Below are 17,356 nucleotides of genomic sequence, written 5' to 3'. Positions count from 1 at the left end.
GGAGGGCGCAGCGCCGCCGCTGAAAGAGGGAGGGCGCAGCGCCGCCGCTGAAAGAGGGAGGGCGCAGCGCCGCCGCTGAAAGAGGGAGGGCGCAGAGTAATCACTAGGAGAGCGCAGAGTAATCACCTTCTCTTTTACTAGGTGCGGGTCGAGTGTCAGTCACCTGTTGGCTAATTATGTTTGTGCTTCAGGCGCCCTCATGAATATGGACATTGGAAAATTCCGGTTTTCAGCAGAGTCTCCCTTTAAGCCTGGACTTTCCAGAGCACGTGGCGTTCTATGAACACAAGGTGCACCTGTACAATGCAAATACCTGAGCGCCAGTCCTAGTAACCTCTATCCTACTGGTAATTGAGGGGCACATTTTCAATAATCACTCATGGGGGCTGTATCTTCGAGTCTCCGGCACGCTGCTGTACATCCACCCAGGACATGACTATCAAGCCTCGTGCCAAAAATACATTCGCTCTTCCCCGCAGAGCCGGTGCCGGCAGCATGTGCCTACAAGTAGCATGCCTTCACTGCAAGCAAAAAAAAACACTACCTGTCAAGACTCAATTCCCTTTGCAATGCAGCTCTACGAGGAGGACAAGCTGGGGCGTGCAAAGGAATGACTTGTTTACAGAAGTCCTGTCACCGGGTCCGACGCCCAAGTGCGCTGCGATCTTCTGGGGAGGAGATGCTTCACCTGCTATTCCAGGACAACGCCAGGGAGCGGCATGGTCGATGGGAACGCAGCATAAAAAAATAAAGTGACAAATGCTGCAAAGGAATGCAACCACGGCTCAGACGCCGATGACTCCGGGGTCTATTGAGGTTTCTAGGTTTTAAAGAACAAGGAGCAAAAATGCTAAAAATCTGCACAGAATGGAAGTCATTTTGAGGAAGTGAAGAGAACAATGAATCAGCGGGAGGGAAACCTTTGCACACAGAGGAGAGCAAGGAGGGCCGGGAGCCTGCGGAGAAACACACGGCCGACATATGGCTGCAGTCCGGATGCTCAATCAGCAGGGGGAGGGGGATGCAGATGGGAGAACTGGGAGATCTCCTAAATGATTACCATAGAGGGATCTGGTCCTGCCACCAATACCGGGTGTTCATGAATGTCAGTTTATTGACGGCGTCCAGGGAGAAAAATCGCAATTTTTTTAAATTTCTTAAAGTGGATCCGTGACGTTGAACACACAGTCCTATAGGATATAGAGCAGGAGGAGCCGGATACATCAGTAAAACGTAACCGAAATCTGTGCTCTCTGTGGACTTAGGAGTCCAGGGGGAGGAGTCGCTGACTGAAGACACTGCCTACTGGACTCCTAAGCCTGGAATGAGCAGGGATTTAGATCACATAGGGTCCTCCAACTCCCTGCGTCCGGGCCTGCGCAGATGGCAGCAGCGCTGCGTTTCAGGACGTGCTTGGTCACATGACCCTCTGCCTGCAGCCATTTAATGGACGGTATGCCCCTCTGAACAGGACAGGAGGGTGTCCATGGCTTCAATAATTTTAGAAGATGACACCGAAGTGAAGTTGCATTAGAAAGTGCAGTATAATGCTCAGGTACACACACGTGACATATTTAACGGGGTCTTCCGGGGCCCACAGGCTCTACAAACCCACCTTATTACACAAAACTTGTAGGAGAAAGTTTGTAATATACTTACCACTTGAAAATGGCATGTATCGGCATCTCGGGAACGCAGTCACGTGACCGCTCCTCTTCTGAAAATCCTTCATCCACCGAAGTCACCGTCTTTACCGGGTTTCCGGCACGGACTATGGACGTGACGCGTGGTGGACGCGGCCAGAACTATTCCTCTCCATGGCGCATGCACAAACCTCTGAATCCACCTCATCTGCGAATGCGCCAAGGAGAGGAATAGTTCTGGCCTCGTCCACAGTCCAGGCCGGAAACCTGGTAAAGTAGGCGACTTCGGCTGGAATGTCAGAAGAGAAGCGTCACATGACCAGGTCCACGAAAAGACGATCCACGAAACTTTGGAACAGCAAGTACACGCTTTCTCCTACAGGTAAGTTATGTCCAATTAGGGTGGTCACAGGGACCTGCGAGGAAACCCTTTTAAATTCGAGCTGCATACCGCATTACTGCTTGCAGACGCACTAGCCCGGGAGCTCCTTTACTTTTAGGCGAGGTGCCCGTAACTTCTAAACTAAGCAAAAAAATAAAAAATAAAATAAATAAAATAAAAAATCGGTGGAAAACGAATCAGATGCACTTGGCTCAACAGTCAACACTTTAAAACAGCACTCGGCACGTGCACGAGACCTTACACCAGAAAACCGCCATATTTGGGTGAATAATACTCTCAGCTAGTGCCAAATGACAAACTCCACTCTGCTACTGCTGCATGTTAGGCCCAGAGATGAGGAGGATAGGAAAGCGGCAGCAGGGATATGAGAAAAGCCCCCGTGCCAGTGCGGTCACCCTCATGATGTGCACGGGTTACACGAAACCAGTGACCTCATGGCGATACCGGCTCACACGTCTGCATCACCCGGGATCCTCCCTGTATAGAGTTACACACACAAGTCCTGGAAAACAAAAGCGACTCCGGGAGTCGTACGCGGCTCAGAAATCCTCAGGTGTCACCTGAGGGAGTGGAGGCTGAGGACACGGCAGCACGACGCAGCCGCCGGGACGCCTGCCATGAGGTTTGATCACCTGCAAGAGCAAAGAACATGGCGGAGAACTGCCGGCGCTCTGCACTTCTCACACTGACATAAAGCCACAGAGACGACGCAGAGGTGGGAGCTGAACGACCCCGGGGGTCAGGGTGGGGTCCCACCACGCCATCGCTCGACGATTGGTGGGGATCATTCACAGCGTTTACTTGCTTTTAGGCACCTCTGGGAGCCGCTCATCTCCCGAAGGATTGAGCATGATGAAATGTAATATGCCCGATCCTTATCCCCCCCCCCATAGGCACTAAATGGTTCATCCAATATGTAAGACCACCTTCACTTAGCAGCACCATGGGGTCACTGATGCGTGGCATGCTAGGAGATGTTTCTGCATCTTTGGAGTGCAAACTACATCTCCCAATAGAATACAAACAGACACTGCTCTAGCAGGGGAGGGGGGGATGTGAAGTCAGAGTTGACAGCCAGCCGGCAGAATCTTGAGGCAGCTCTGGGTGTGAATAGAGTCTAAAACACAATGTAAAACAAGCAGAAAAACCCATTGAGACCATGATCTGTCTTCCCCTAAGGCCTCTTGCACACGAACGTTCCGTTTTTTGCGTTCCGTGTTCGGAACCATTGATTTAAATGGATCCGCAAAAAGAACGGAAGGTACTCCGTATGCCTTCTGTTTCCGTATTTCCGTTCAAAGATAGAACATGTCCTATTATTGTCCGCATAACAGACAAGGATAGTACTGTTCTATCAGGGGCCAGCTGTTCTGTAAAAAACGGAATGCACACGGACATCATCCGTATTTTTTGCGGATCTGTTTTTTGCGGACCGCAAAATACTGAAAAAGCCATACGGTTGTGTGCAAGAGGCCTAAGTCGAAGACAACTTCAGATCACCAAGTATCTTTGCTATGATCTGTGCTTTTTACTTTGCTCTTCCTGTTCTCTTGTAAAACCACTGAAGCGAGCGCTTGGTACCCCCCCCCCCCCCTCCATCGACCACGTGGGAACACAAACATCATCTGCCTTCACTAAACCTAATGAGGGTTCCTTCTACACAGCGTTGAGGCCCGAATTTCATTTTTCTTGACCTATGCCAGTGATGGCTAACCTCCGGCACTACGACTCCCAGCATGCTCCATTCATTTCTATGGAGTTCTGAGAGCAAGCAAGTGTAAATCTTGGGAGTCGTAGTTTTACCACAGCTGGAGGTCCGCCATCACAGGCCTATGCAAATCGCTGATTAAAGCAGTGGACACAATGGGTGCTGCCATATCTGCAGCGAATTTTAGCAAAGGGTGACACCCACGGTCAAAAGACACCGACTTCCTTGCAACAGGCATGCTGCAGATCCGGTGCTGTAGACTCCAGCGCTGCACATCCGCAGCATTTACAGTAGCAACAAAGTGGAGGAGATTTTACTAAATCTAAACCAAAGGCTGCAAAAAAAAATTCAAAATAAAACGAACTGCATTATCTATGCATAAATAAAACAAACAAAAAACAGCCTCAGGAGTCGGCAGCGATCACGGACTCATTACATCAGACTCTGGCAGGCGGCCACCCAGGCCAGGACACAATAGTCATGTGAGACGGTTTCAGCGGTGTACGTTCTGCACCTGTCGTGGTTTCCGGATATTAATTATTGATTCACTAAACTGACATCAAAAAGTCATAATAATACTTCACCGCATTCACCTCGCTCCTAGGGCAAAACCACTGATGACAAACATATAGCTAGGGTTGTCGCCATACCAAAATTTTGATTTGATTTCGATACCATAAAAAAAAAAAAAAAAAGTATTGATAGTCGATACCATGCGGAAAAAAAAACACCAAAAAAGCTGCGTGCATTACGCATTTTATGGAAAGTCCGGCCCATAATCGAACAGTCTGATCCTATTTTTGGGGGCAGATTACCATGGACGACCATGACTTTTACAACTCTCACAACCCCTTTAATGGAAGATGATGATGTAAGCCAGGCATGCTCAACCTGCGGCCCTCCAGCTGTAGCAAAACTACAACTCCCATCATTCCCGGACAGCCTACAGAAGGGCACGGTGGGAGTTGTAGTTTTACAACAGCTGGAGGGCCGCAGATTGAGCATCCCTGATGTAAGCAATGAAACGGTCTGTTCTAGGATAACATTACAGAATCGCCTGAAAATCATCCACAAAATAAAAAAAAATTTAAACTTAATAAGTTTAAAATTCTAAAAATAAATTAGTAAATATTAAAATGCTAAATTAAGAGAAGTATAAAAACGTATTGCTCAGGAAAATAAAACACTGCAAAAGTCAAGTCTGGTCCAACAAATAAAAAAGATTTTGCACATCAGGATGCATCCGTTCCGTTGCGGTTGTGTGAAATGGAAACGGAAAAAAACGTCACTAAATACATTTAAAGTCTAGGCTCCTAAAAAAACGGATCCGTCACCATTGACTTACATTGTTTTCAGTGCCAGATACGTTTTTATGACCGGACACAAAACCGCATCTCTCAGCGGTTGCGTGTCCAGTCGCAAAACGGAGTGCAGCCGGAACGGAAGACATCCTGATGCATCCTGAACGGATCTCTTTCCATTCAGAATACATGAGGACTTAACAGCAAAGTTTTTTTTTTCCCCCCGGTATTGAGATCCTCTGCCGGATCTCAATACCGGAAAACAACAACAACGCAAGTGTGACAGTAGACATGAAGCTGAAGAGCCGGTCACATCTGTCCCGGAAATCCATGGAAAACCAAGCACGTGTTACACGCAGATTTTATTGTGGATTTGCCGCAGATTTCATTCTTTCCATTGCAAAGGGTGAAATCCGCGCCATTCCCAACAGAACGAGCGTGTGGAGTTTCTCCGGAACATGTGGACACAGTCTCGGAAACCCCATCCACGGCTATCGCACTGTACATGAACTCGGATTTGCAAATCTGTCAAGTCTGAAGTCGGCCCAACAAATCCTGCAGATAGAACTCACCAGGCTCCAGCTTAATGATCTTCACCGCAGCGAGCTCGCCCGTCTGTAGGTTCCTGGCCTGGAAGAAAACAAGGGACGTCTCAGTTACAAGGAATTTTGCAGGTTCCCTAATAAATGGCGCACCTTACAGGTTACCCATTGCCCTGCCAGCAGAGCGTTCAGAATGGGTGAGCAGCTGCAGGATCGCACCCTCACGGTGCCTGTGAGACTGCACGGTATGAGAGGGCAGCAGCAGGGATGAGACTGCTCAGGACTCACGGTGTCTGTGAGACTGCACGGTATGAGAGGGCAGCAGCAGGGATGGACTGCTCAGGACTCACGGTGTCTGTGAGACTGCACGGTATGAGAGGGCAGCAGCAGGGATCGGACTGCTCAGGACTCACGGTGCCTGTGAGACTGCACGGTATGAGAGGGCAGCAGCAGGGATGGACTGCTCAGGACTCACTGTGTCTGTGAGACTGCACGGTATGTGAGGGCAGCAGCAGGGATGGGACTGCTCAGGACTCACGGTGCCTGTGAGACTGCACGGTATGTGAGGGCAGCAGCAGGGATGGGACTGCTCAGGACTCACTGTGTCTGGGAGACTGCACGGTATGTGAGGGCAGCAGCAGGGATGGGACTGCTCAGGACTCACTGTGTCTGGGAGACTGCACGGTATGAGAGGGCAGCAGCAGGGATGGGACTGCTCAGGACTCACGGTGTCTGTGAGACTGCACGGTATGAGAGGGCAGCAGCAGGGATGGGACTGCTCAGGACTCACTGTGTCTGTGAGACTGCACGGTATGTGAGGGCAGCAGCAGGGATGGGACTGCTCAGGACTCACTGTGTCTGGGAGACTGCACGGTATGTGAGGGCAGCAGCAGGGATGGGACTGCTCAGGACTCACTGTGTCTGGGAGACTGCACGGTATGAGAGGGCAGCAGCAGGGATGGGACTGCTCAGGACTCACGGTGCCTGTGAGACTGCACGGTATGTGAGGGCAGCAGCAGGGATGGGACTGCTCAGGACTCACTGTGTCTGGGAGACTGCACGGTATGTGAGGGCAGCAGCAGGGATGGGACTGCTCAGGACTCACGGTGCCTGTGAGACTGCACGGTATGTGAGGGCAGCAGCAGGGATGGGACTGCTCAGGACTCACGGTGCCTGTGAGACTGCACGGTATGTGAGGGCAGCAGCAGGGATGGGACTGCTCAGGACTCACGGTGTCTGTGAGACTGCACGGTATGTGAGGGCAGCAGCAGGGATGGGACTGCTCAGGACTCACGGTGCCTGTGAGACTGCACGGTATGAGAGGGCAGCAGCAGGGATGGACTGCTCAGGACTCACTGTGTCTGTGAGACTGCACGGTATGTGAGGGCAGCAGCAGGGATGGGACTGCTCAGGACTCACGGTGCCTGTGAGACTGCACGGTATGTGAGGGCAGCAGCAGGGATGGGACTGCTCAGGACTCACTGTGTCTGGGAGACTGCACGGTATGTGAGGGCAGCAGCAGGGATGGGACTGCTCAGGACTCACTGTGTCTGGGAGACTGCACGGTATGAGAGGGCAGCAGCAGGGATGGGACTGCTCAGGACTCACGGTGTCTGTGAGACTGCACGGTATGAGAGGGCAGCAGCAGGGATGGGACTGCTCAGGACTCACTGTGTCTGTGAGACTGCACGGTATGTGAGGGCAGCAGCAGGGATGGGACTGCTCAGGACTCACTGTGTCTGGGAGACTGCACGGTATGTGAGGGCAGCAGCAGGGATGGGACTGCTCAGGACTCACTGTGTCTGGGAGACTGCACGGTATGAGAGGGCAGCAGCAGGGATGGGACTGCTCAGGACTCACGGTGCCTGTGAGACTGCACGGTATGTGAGGGCAGCAGCAGGGATGGGACTGCTCAGGACTCACTGTGTCTGGGAGACTGCACGGTATGTGAGGGCAGCAGCAGGGATGGGACTGCTCAGGACTCACGGTGCCTGTGAGACTGCACGGTATGTGAGGGCAGCAGCAGGGATGGGACTGCTCAGGACTCACGGTGCCTGTGAGACTGCACGGTATGTGAGGGCAGCAGCAGGGATGGGACTGCTCAGGACTCACGGTGTCTGTGAGACTGCACGGTATGTGAGGGCAGCAGCAGGGATGGGACTGCTCAGGACTCACGGTGCCTGTGAGACTGCACGGTATGAGAGGGCAGCAGCAGGGATGGACTGCTCAGGACTCACTGTGTCTGTGAGACTGCACGGTATGTGAGGGCAGCAGCAGGGATGGGACTGCTCAGGACTCACGGTGCCTGTGAGACTGCACGGTATGTGAGGGCAGCAGCAGGGATGAGACTGCTCAGGACTCACGGTGCCGCTCTTACATTACACCAGGATTAGCGGGAGGAACAAGGGGCATTTACAGAGACCACCAGAAGGAAGGAAAGGGGCGGCTGCGCTGCACTGCACCCCGCCAGGTGGGATGGGGCGAGGAGCAAAGGACGAATAAACGCCTCGGACACAGGACTCTTACCCTGGGTTCACACCTGAGCGTTTCTGAGACGCGCGTTTTACGCGCGTATTTGTCGCGCGTTTTTTGCAATAGTAAACGCGTGTTTGACGCGCATTTGTGTGATGGAATGCAGTGTTGTCCAATGAGTCTATGGGACAAACGCCCCAAAAAAAGCTCAAGAACTTGTTTATGCGTCGGGCGTTTTACAGCGCGTTCAAACGCGCTGTAAAACGCTTAAGTGTGAACCAGGGCCATAGGGAAGCATTGGTTTTCACGTGTTGAGCGTTTTACAGCGCGTTTGAACGCGCTGTAAAACGCTCAAGTGTGAACCAGGGCTTAAGGAACTGGCGCTGGTGCAGTAAACACACGTCAGGCTGTGCAGGCAATACTGTGACAGTATATACTGAATATATGAAGGTTAACACCTTAGCTGCTGGAACAGATCACCTTCCCCCATGAGCAAGGATGCAACTGCAAACCACACGAGAGAGAGCGGGAGTCGGACAATTTCATTTCCATCATGTCTGTTCCTGTTTTATGACAGACTGCGCAAATACACGTGGGCAACAGGAAAATGCTGGGACACCTACACAATGTGGGCTAGTAAGGAGGAAGCAGCTGAACATCTGATAGCCGCTGAACCGACACGACATACGCGTAACGTGTGCAACACAAAGCGCTGTAGGTTATGTACAGAATGGCGCTGTGCATGGACGTCCTGTGTCGGCAGTGGGCACTTACCACGTGTAACAGAAGAGCTGCCAGCGCATACATGGACCCGCAGGACCTCATTCACCCAATGCAGTGTTCTTTTGGTCTCAGTCAGGCCGGTATCTTTCAGGGATACCATTTTTTACGGCATTATTTCGCACAGCACAGTTTCGCCCGGAGTGCACCTTCCGTCCGGGAAATCTGCATTCCGAAGGATGCCACGTAATGAAACTCTACTGTATATCTAGCAGAATATATCACAATGCCGATGACGAGCACATTGCTGCAGAGTAATGGGTGCCCGATACCCAGGACAAAAAAACACTTGCCTGAATGCCGGATCCGTTTTGCCGGATGAAACCGGAAAGACAGTTTCGGCATTTCAATGCATTTTTAAGACTGAACAGGATCCTGATCAGTCTTACAAATGCCATTACTAACTTTTCAGCATCTTCCATAGGAGGATGCGGCCACACAGGACGTAACGTGCGGCAGGAAAACCTGTGACGAGGCCACGCGAGTTACAGCTTTCGCCATTTGAAGGAGATCCTCAGCACAAAATTGATCCGAACCTTTTTCAGCGAGTAGATGAGATTTCCCAACATGCTGCTGCTACTCTAAGGCCTCTTTCACACGAGCGTGTCCGGATGCGTCCCGGTGCATTGCAGCAAACCCGCGCGAGTAGGTACGCAATTGCAGTCAGTTTTGACTGCGATTGCGTTCCGTTGTTCAGTTTTTATCGCGCGGGTGCAATGTGTTTTGCACGCCCGTGATAAAAAAAAAATAACTGTGGTACCCAGACCCGAACTTCTTCCCAGAAGTTCAGGTTTGGGTTCAAGGTTCTGTAGATTGTAAAAGAATAGCATTCTGAATACAGAATGCATAGTACAATAGCGCTGGAGGGGTTAAAAAAATAAAAATAAAAAATTTATAAAAAAAATTTAACTCACCTAATCCACTTGTTCGCGCAGCCCGGCATCTCTTCCGAAAAGGACCTTTGATGATGTCACTACGCTCATCACATGATCCATCACCATGGTGATGGATCATGTGAATGACCATGTGATGAGCGCAGTGAAGTCATCAAAGGTCCTTTTCCTCACAGATGAAGACAGAAGAGAAGCTGGGCTGCGCGAACAAGTGGATTAAGGCGAGTTAAATTATTTTTTATTTTTTTTTAACCCCTCCAGCCCTATTGTACTATGCATTCTGTATTGAGAATGCTATTATTTTCCCTTATAACCATGTTATAAGGGAAAATAATAATGATCGGGTCCCCATACCGATCGTCACCTAGCAATCGTGCGTGAAAATCGCGCTGCATCCGCACTTGCTTGCGATTTTCACGCAGCCCCATTCATTTCTAGGTCGCCTGCGTTACGTGAAAAACGCACAAAGAGGAGCATGCTGTGATTTTCACACAACGCACAAGTGATGCGTGAAAATCACCGCTCATGTGCACAGCCCCATAGAAATGAATAGGTCCGGATTCAGTGCGGGTGCAATGCGGTCACCTCACGCATCGCATCGAGAGAACATGTCCTATTATTGCCCATATTTGCGGACAAGAATAGGCATTTCCATCATGGAGAAGGATGTTCCAAACCACAAAATGAGGAAGGCGCAGGGCCAGAATGCATGTTTTGCAGGACCGCAAAAAAGGTCATGTGAATAATCCCTAAGGATACGACCACACGGCGCGGTCGTCATGCGGTCATGCTGCAGTTGGGGAACGAATGCGGTAACCCCATATATAATCAAGCTTTGTGGCTGCATTTCTTGATCGCGATTGTTTATGTACAGTTGAGAATTTTGCCGGTCAGAATAACCGCATCACAACCTCGCTGTGCGGTCGCACCTTTACACACTTGCTTGCTAGCCCCCAGCATCTCCGTCCCACGTGTAACGACCACACGTGACGGATACGCTTTGGATTTTCAGCAGCGGAACAGCATGCAGGAAATCAAAGCAAAATCTGCACCGACTGCCGTTCCAGCAGGTACACGGTGGACTGTTCTCCGATTTTTCAGGACCGTAACGAAGGAGGACCCAGCAGAGCGTCCACAGAAGACCCGGCTCAGTAATTCAGCGCACAGATGCAGGCGGCCGTAAGGAGGGGGTCACTGAAACTTCAGCTGGTGCTCGGCCTGTCCCAGGAGCCGACTCTGGTATTTGGCCTTTAGTGGAATCTCAGCTGCTTATGGATTAGGGTAAGGGAACGGATCCTGCAGGGATATTACCGACGTAATGTAATATTCCTGCCATATCAGACATCACCAGAGCGGTGGGGTATAGACGTGGGGGCGAGCAAGTTATTATAGTAAACCTGGCCGCAGGGGTGAAGGGATTAGGATAGTCTTCTATAGCGGGGCCTCGTACGTGCGCACTCTGCTGCAGGCACCAGCTAGGAGTTTAATAGGCGACATCGATGGGTTAAGCAGGGATGCGGCCTTACGCTGTACGGTAGTTTTCATACAGGAACGAGTGCCAGGTCTGCCTATGCAAGTACCAGTCCGTGTCCCCGTCAGAGGGTTATGGGAGGCGACTGCTTCATTGTCACCAGGACAGGGAGCCGTGTGTTCCTCACAAATGGGGCCCTGTCACTGCACATTCTGCACACGGGCCCCGCTCCATGAATGCACAAAGAATCTGCCTTTATTATTATCACATGAGATTCCTAAGGTCTAACCGTTCACAGATGTGCGGCTCCTCCACCGAGCCCACAGACAAGTGCTGCAGAGCTGCAATCCGCGAGTCGTCCCGTGACATCGGCTACATGCACACGAACGTTGTTTGTTTCCGTGTCCGTTCTGTTTTTTTTTTTTTGCGGATAGGATGCGGTCACATTCATTTCAATGGGTACGCAATAAAAGCGGACAGCACGCCGTGTGCCGTCTGCATCAGTATGTCCGTTCCGTAGCCCCTCAAAAAATATAGAACATGTCCTATTCTTGTCCGTTTTAGGCATAGTTCCACAAAAAAAAACTGAAAAAATACGGTCGTGTGCATGTAGCCATATACTGATCCTGGTCAACTACCTGCGCGGCAACCGGAGCCATTCCAGAACCAGCCTTGCTATGCCAGGTTACATCGCCATCTGCCCCCCCACCTACAGACAGTGCCAACGCCACACATAGGTGGACGTGTTTTTTTCTCACTTTGCCCTCGCCATTTTGGAAACTGTGCACAGGGCTTAGCGGGAGGGCCGTGCCCCCCCCATGACCCGACAATTACTCCAGAAACTGGCATAAAGTATAGTGTGAATCTTCAACAGCTGGCATAGATTTGCTTTTCTGGTGCAGGGACTGCCAGAGGAGGCAGCACATTTTTCAAGAGGCCCCCTATGTGTTTCCATGGTAACAGACAACAAGCAAACCCTCCGTAGTCTGGTCCTGTACACATTGTCCTTTTTTTTTTTTCCCCCGTTCTCTACTTTTGGCAAACTGAAGAAAATATAGGGCTGGTAAACTGCGGGACTACACGGCACAGAATTTGCTGTCTGTTACCGTGGAGACGCATAAGTCTGCATAGGGGCTGTAGCAATAAAACAACAGGACAAAGGTTAATGGAGACTTACAACAAGAGAGGATTTTGCAGGGTTCGATACCATTATGAGTGAGATCAGAAGCTGGCATGCTCCCTATCTGAGCTCCGTCTGCAGCGATTACTGAGAGCCGTGAAGCCCCAGGAGCAGGGAGGCGAGTGCTGGCGTGTGCGGGGCGTATTTCTAGCAGGCGTCCCCCTTAATCCATGACTAATTAAATAGAGAACAGCTCGCTGTGAGCGCACGGCCTGTAAAATCTGCCAAATCTCTGCAAACCATTCAAAACAACTGGGTCACAAAACGACACCTTTTCCAAACGTCTGCGTTCCAGCTCCGCGGCTCCGGTCCCTGCCAGCCCAGACGCGTGACGTCCTGTCTACACGCATGTGACGGCTGCCGACCACTCCGTGGCCTCAGCAGCAACGTGTGCATGAACGGCTCGTCATAACTGAGGCCACATGCATGTAAACATCCCATTACCGGTCCAGCGGGGACGGGAGCCGCGGCAGTACATGGAAAAGGATTGCATGGACGTTTTACTGGGTTTTGGACAACACCTTTACCTTTCTAATATACCTACCTCATTTTACAGTGTCCCACTATTTTTAAGATCTCTGCTTGCTGCTGGCGATTATGGAGTGTATAATCTAGTCTGTAGTCTAAGGGGCTCTCTATAGGATCCTCATAGATTACGACCCCACGCGGGGCCCGATCCTGCCATGCACTGAGCTGAAGCAGTCAATTCAGACCTGGCAGATTATTTTTTTTGCAGCTGTTCCATTCTTCTGAGCAAAAATCCACAAGTGTGCAAGCAAAGCAACCCAAGTCAGATGAACAGAACTGCTACGTGTGACTTCTGTCCATTCAAGATCCGAGCCTGACACATTGTAGCAACACCCCGAAGACAAGAGACGTATCAGTACATGTATCGTGTATACTGGGGACACTGTAGCAGTTCTGAAAGGGATAGTTTTAGGATTCCACTCACTGACAGCAAGCAGATAACTGTACTATGGCAAGAAATTGAAACTAATTATATTAAAAAACTGCAGAATGTTCCCTAGAACACCAATGGAAAACCCATTTATTACAGGGTACCAATGGTCGTGCCGTTCCTCCTGATTTCTGATGAACTAAAACTGCGTGATCTCAGCATTGCTCAGGCTACAAAAACATTAAAAAAAAAAAAAAAAAAAAACACAACAACAACAACAACAACATGAACTGTACTGCTAAACCAGCCAGGCGTGATCTCCATGAAATCTCAGGACAAGTCACGACTGCGATACTTCTGAAAACACAACACGTCTGGAAGGAGAAATGAGATCCACAGACCGCGGAGAATCCCCCGGGGGTTGTAGCATCACTTCTTGTGTGGGCGAGGGGCCTACGGGGACATCACCGGCTGCTAATTCAGTCATTTAGGGTCCATTTACTTACAGGTTTGGAGCGTGCACTGGCAGACACGAATCCAACAGATCCACAGGCCCGCACAACCAAGACGGGCTGAAGAAGGCGCTTTTGGATGTTCTATGTCGGCTTACTTTGGGCTTCGCTGTACAGAGCAGCACAGTCTGCCATTCTATACGTAGTCCGAAGTAAAAAAAACAAAACAAAAAACAAAACAAAAAAAAAAAAAAAACACAGAACACTACAGCAAAGAATGTTGTTTTTTTTTGTTTTGTTTTTTATACAGTCCTGATCAAAAGTTTAAGACCACTTGAAAAATGGCAAAAAATCCTATTTAGCACGGCGGGATCTCAACAAGGTTCCAAGTGGAGCTTCAACATGCAACAAGAAGAAATGGGAGGGAGACAAAACATTTTTTGAGCATTCAATTTAATGAAAACATCGAATAAACTGAAACAGGCTGTTTTTCAGCTGATCAAGGACCACCTGCCTTTAAGAGGCCAAATCTGTGCAGAGATGTGGATTCATTGTCACTTTCTGTCAGGTAGTCACACGTTGTGATGGCAAAGGCAAAAAAACTCTCCCTTTTTGAACGTGGTCGGGTTGTTGAACTGCATAAGCAGGGTCTCTCACAGCGCGCCATCGCTGCTGAGGGGGGACGCAGTAAGACAGTCATTTGGAATTTCTTAAATGATCCTGAGGGTTATGGAACAAAGTCAAGTGGAAGACCCAAAAAAATTTCATCAGGATCCAATTGGCTGTCCGTCAAGACACTGGACGATCCTCGACCCAAATTAAGGCCCTTACTCGTGCTGACTGCAGCCCGATAACCATCAGACGGCATCTGAGACTGAAGGGCTTCAAAAACAAAAAACGTCTTCAAAGACCTCGTCTCCTTGAACGCCACAGAACTGCTCGTTTGGACTTTGCAAGAGAGCACCAAACATGGGACATTCAAAGGTGGAAGAAAGTTTTATTCTCTGATGAGAAAAAATGTAACCTTGATGGTCCTGATGGTTTCCAACGTTACTGGCATGACAAGCGGATCCCACCTGAGATGTTTTCTACGCGCCACAGTGGAGGGGGCGCCATAATGGTCTGGGGTGCTTTTTCAGTGGAACAATGGAGCTTCAGGAAGTGCAGGGCGTCAAACGGCCGCTGGCTATGTCCAGATGTCGCAGAGAGCATTCCTCATGACTGAGGCCCTCGTCTGTGTGGTAACAGGACAACGCTACAGGACACAATGCCCGCAGGACAAGGGACTTCTTCCAGGAGAGTAACATCACTCTTTTGGCCCATCCTGCGTGTTCCCCTGATCTAAATCCAATTGAGAACCTTTGGGGATGGATGGCAAGGGACATTTACAAAAATGGACAACAGTTCCAGACAGTAGATGGCCTTCGTGCGGCCGTCTTCACCACTTGGAGAAATGTCCCCACTCACCTCATGGAAACGCTTGCATCAAGCATGCCGAAACAATAACGGTCGGAGCTACTCATTACTGAGGTCATGTTTGGAGGTTGGATTTCTGTTTTGGGGGGGTTTAGTTTTTTGGGGGAGGTGTGGTCCTAAACCTGATCAGCTGAAAAACAGCCCGTTTCAGTTTATTCGTTGTTTTCATTAAATTGAATGCTCAAAAAATGTTTAGTCTCACTCCCATTTCTTCTTGTTGCATGTTGAAGCTCCACTTGGAACCTTGTTAAGATCCAGCCATGCTAAATAGGAGTTTTTTGCAATTTTTTTAAGTGGTCATAAACTTTTGATCAGGACTGTATGAGAACCTATGGCACAAAGTAAACCTCCAACATACGCTGCAAACACAGTGTGAATACACCCTAAGGGGACACTCGCTGATTTTTTGCTGAACTTTTGCCCCATATAGACATACCCCTAGGGTTATTTTGTTCTCTCGTAGCAGTCATGGTGCTGGGGGTGTGGAGCGGCGGTGACCGAGCAGTGGGCGTAGAGCAGTGATGCAGCCGCGGTGACAGAGCAGGGGGAGGGGGCCGTGGTGTAGTGACAGCATAGGGAAGAAGAAATGACAGAGCTGGAGGGGTGGAGCAATGAAAGGTTCTGTCGCGTCTCCAGCTCGGGGGGTGGAGCAATGAAAGGTTCTGTCGCGTCTCCAGCTCGGGGGGTGGAGCAATGAAAGGTTCTGTCGCGTCTCCAGCTCGGGGGAGGGGTGGAGCAGTGACAGCCGTTACAGAGCCAGGGGCATTGATAGAACTCTCAACTCTGCCAGCATCCCTCAGAGGTCCCCCGTTCTGCAGGTGTTGTCAAACTGGGAAGGTGAGGGGGGTCCTTTTCATGCCACATCAGCAGCTAATTTGCCTAAACCACCTAGAGGTACGGGTAGTGATGTGCTAAGAGCAAGAGTGTGCACTAAACTAATTGCTGTGATCACATTAAGGCCTCGTTCAGACCAGGCAGTGCATTCCGGCCCGATTCTGTCCAGAATGCACCGCACCGCGGCCGTCTAACTATATTGTGGGGCAGAAGGGGGCGTAGTGGTCTGTTGAAGTGATTGGCACAATAACCATGCCCAACGGCTGCACAGGATCGCAAGGCACATTATGCCTGCGGTCCAGTCCAAACAAAATGCTGCAAAGCAGCGTCGTGACCGGACATCAGGCATAATTGTGCCTTGCAATCCCGTGCATCCGATCGCCTGCGGCTGTGGCTACGGTGCCATTCACTTCAATAGATCGTCACGCCCCCTCCTGCCCCACAACATAGTGAGCCGGCCGCCATGTAGTGCATTCTGGACAGAATCATCTGGTGTGAACGAGGACTAAACTTCGAGTCATTTCACACCACAAAGACTGGAACGCAAGCCAGACGCCTCCCTGCATAAGGAAGCGCGGCGGTGCGTGGAAATATGGTTTGGATTTAAAATTATTTTTTCTATCAGGACAAGTAGATCGAGCCCCCGCTTTAGTCCTTCGCCAAGTAGTTTTTGTTTTTTTTCACACCCCTACTGTGTGAATAAAGCAAGTTGAAGTTTTGCGACTTTCTAATTTTTAGTATTCATATGGATTTTAAAAAAATAAAAAAAATGGGAGAAAAACCACGAGATAAGGCGACTCCTGCCCTGCACCAGGCTTCATATATCCAGTATGGAAGGGAAGAAGATATGGATCCCAGGGAGCTAACGAACTGGCTGCAATCAACCATGCCCATCACCAGCGTCGCCGTCAGAAGCCTATAGGTCCATAGGGGACCCCCGTGTGCCCCAGCGTAGCAGTCAGAAGCCTATAGGTCCATAGGAGACCCACGCGTGCCCCAGCATCGCCATCAGAAGCGTATTGGTCCATAGGGGACCTTCGTGAGCCGCAGGTTTCATAATACGGTATACACATACTGTACATCTGGCGTGTATTCTAGATGCATTTTTGGATGAGATCTGAAGGTTTGCAGCGAGGGCTCCTTAAAAGGGTAAATCACAGACTGATAATTCTGGTAAAAAAAAAAAAAAAAAAAAAAAAAAAAAAAAGGGATGGCCGCCAGTGAGAAATGCAAAATGCAGATGCCCTGCGGGTATCGGCGCTGCTGTAGGCAGAAGGGATTATGACATTTTATGCTTCTCTGA

At 50.0% G+C, this 17,356-nt stretch overlaps 1 protein-coding gene across 1 annotated transcript in view; it reads right to left on the bottom strand.

Annotated features, from left to right (window-relative positions):
- MAP4K5 (mitogen-activated protein kinase kinase kinase kinase 5) overlaps positions 1-17,356 on the bottom strand; it is a 59,390-nt gene that overhangs the window by 29,508 nt on the left and 12,526 nt on the right. Inside the window, 1 exon segment of the mRNA XM_044272673.1 lies at positions 5,628-5,685. Within this exon segment, the coding sequence (XP_044128608.1) occupies positions 5,628-5,685 (58 nt within the window).

This window comes from Bufo gargarizans, chromosome 11 (genome assembly GCF_014858855.1).
Source record: "Bufo gargarizans isolate SCDJY-AF-19 chromosome 11, ASM1485885v1, whole genome shotgun sequence".
NCBI lineage: Eukaryota > Metazoa > Chordata > Amphibia > Anura > Bufonidae > Bufo > Bufo gargarizans.
The sequence above is the reverse complement of the archived record's forward strand: the minus strand, read 5'-3'. Positions and strand labels throughout refer to the sequence as shown.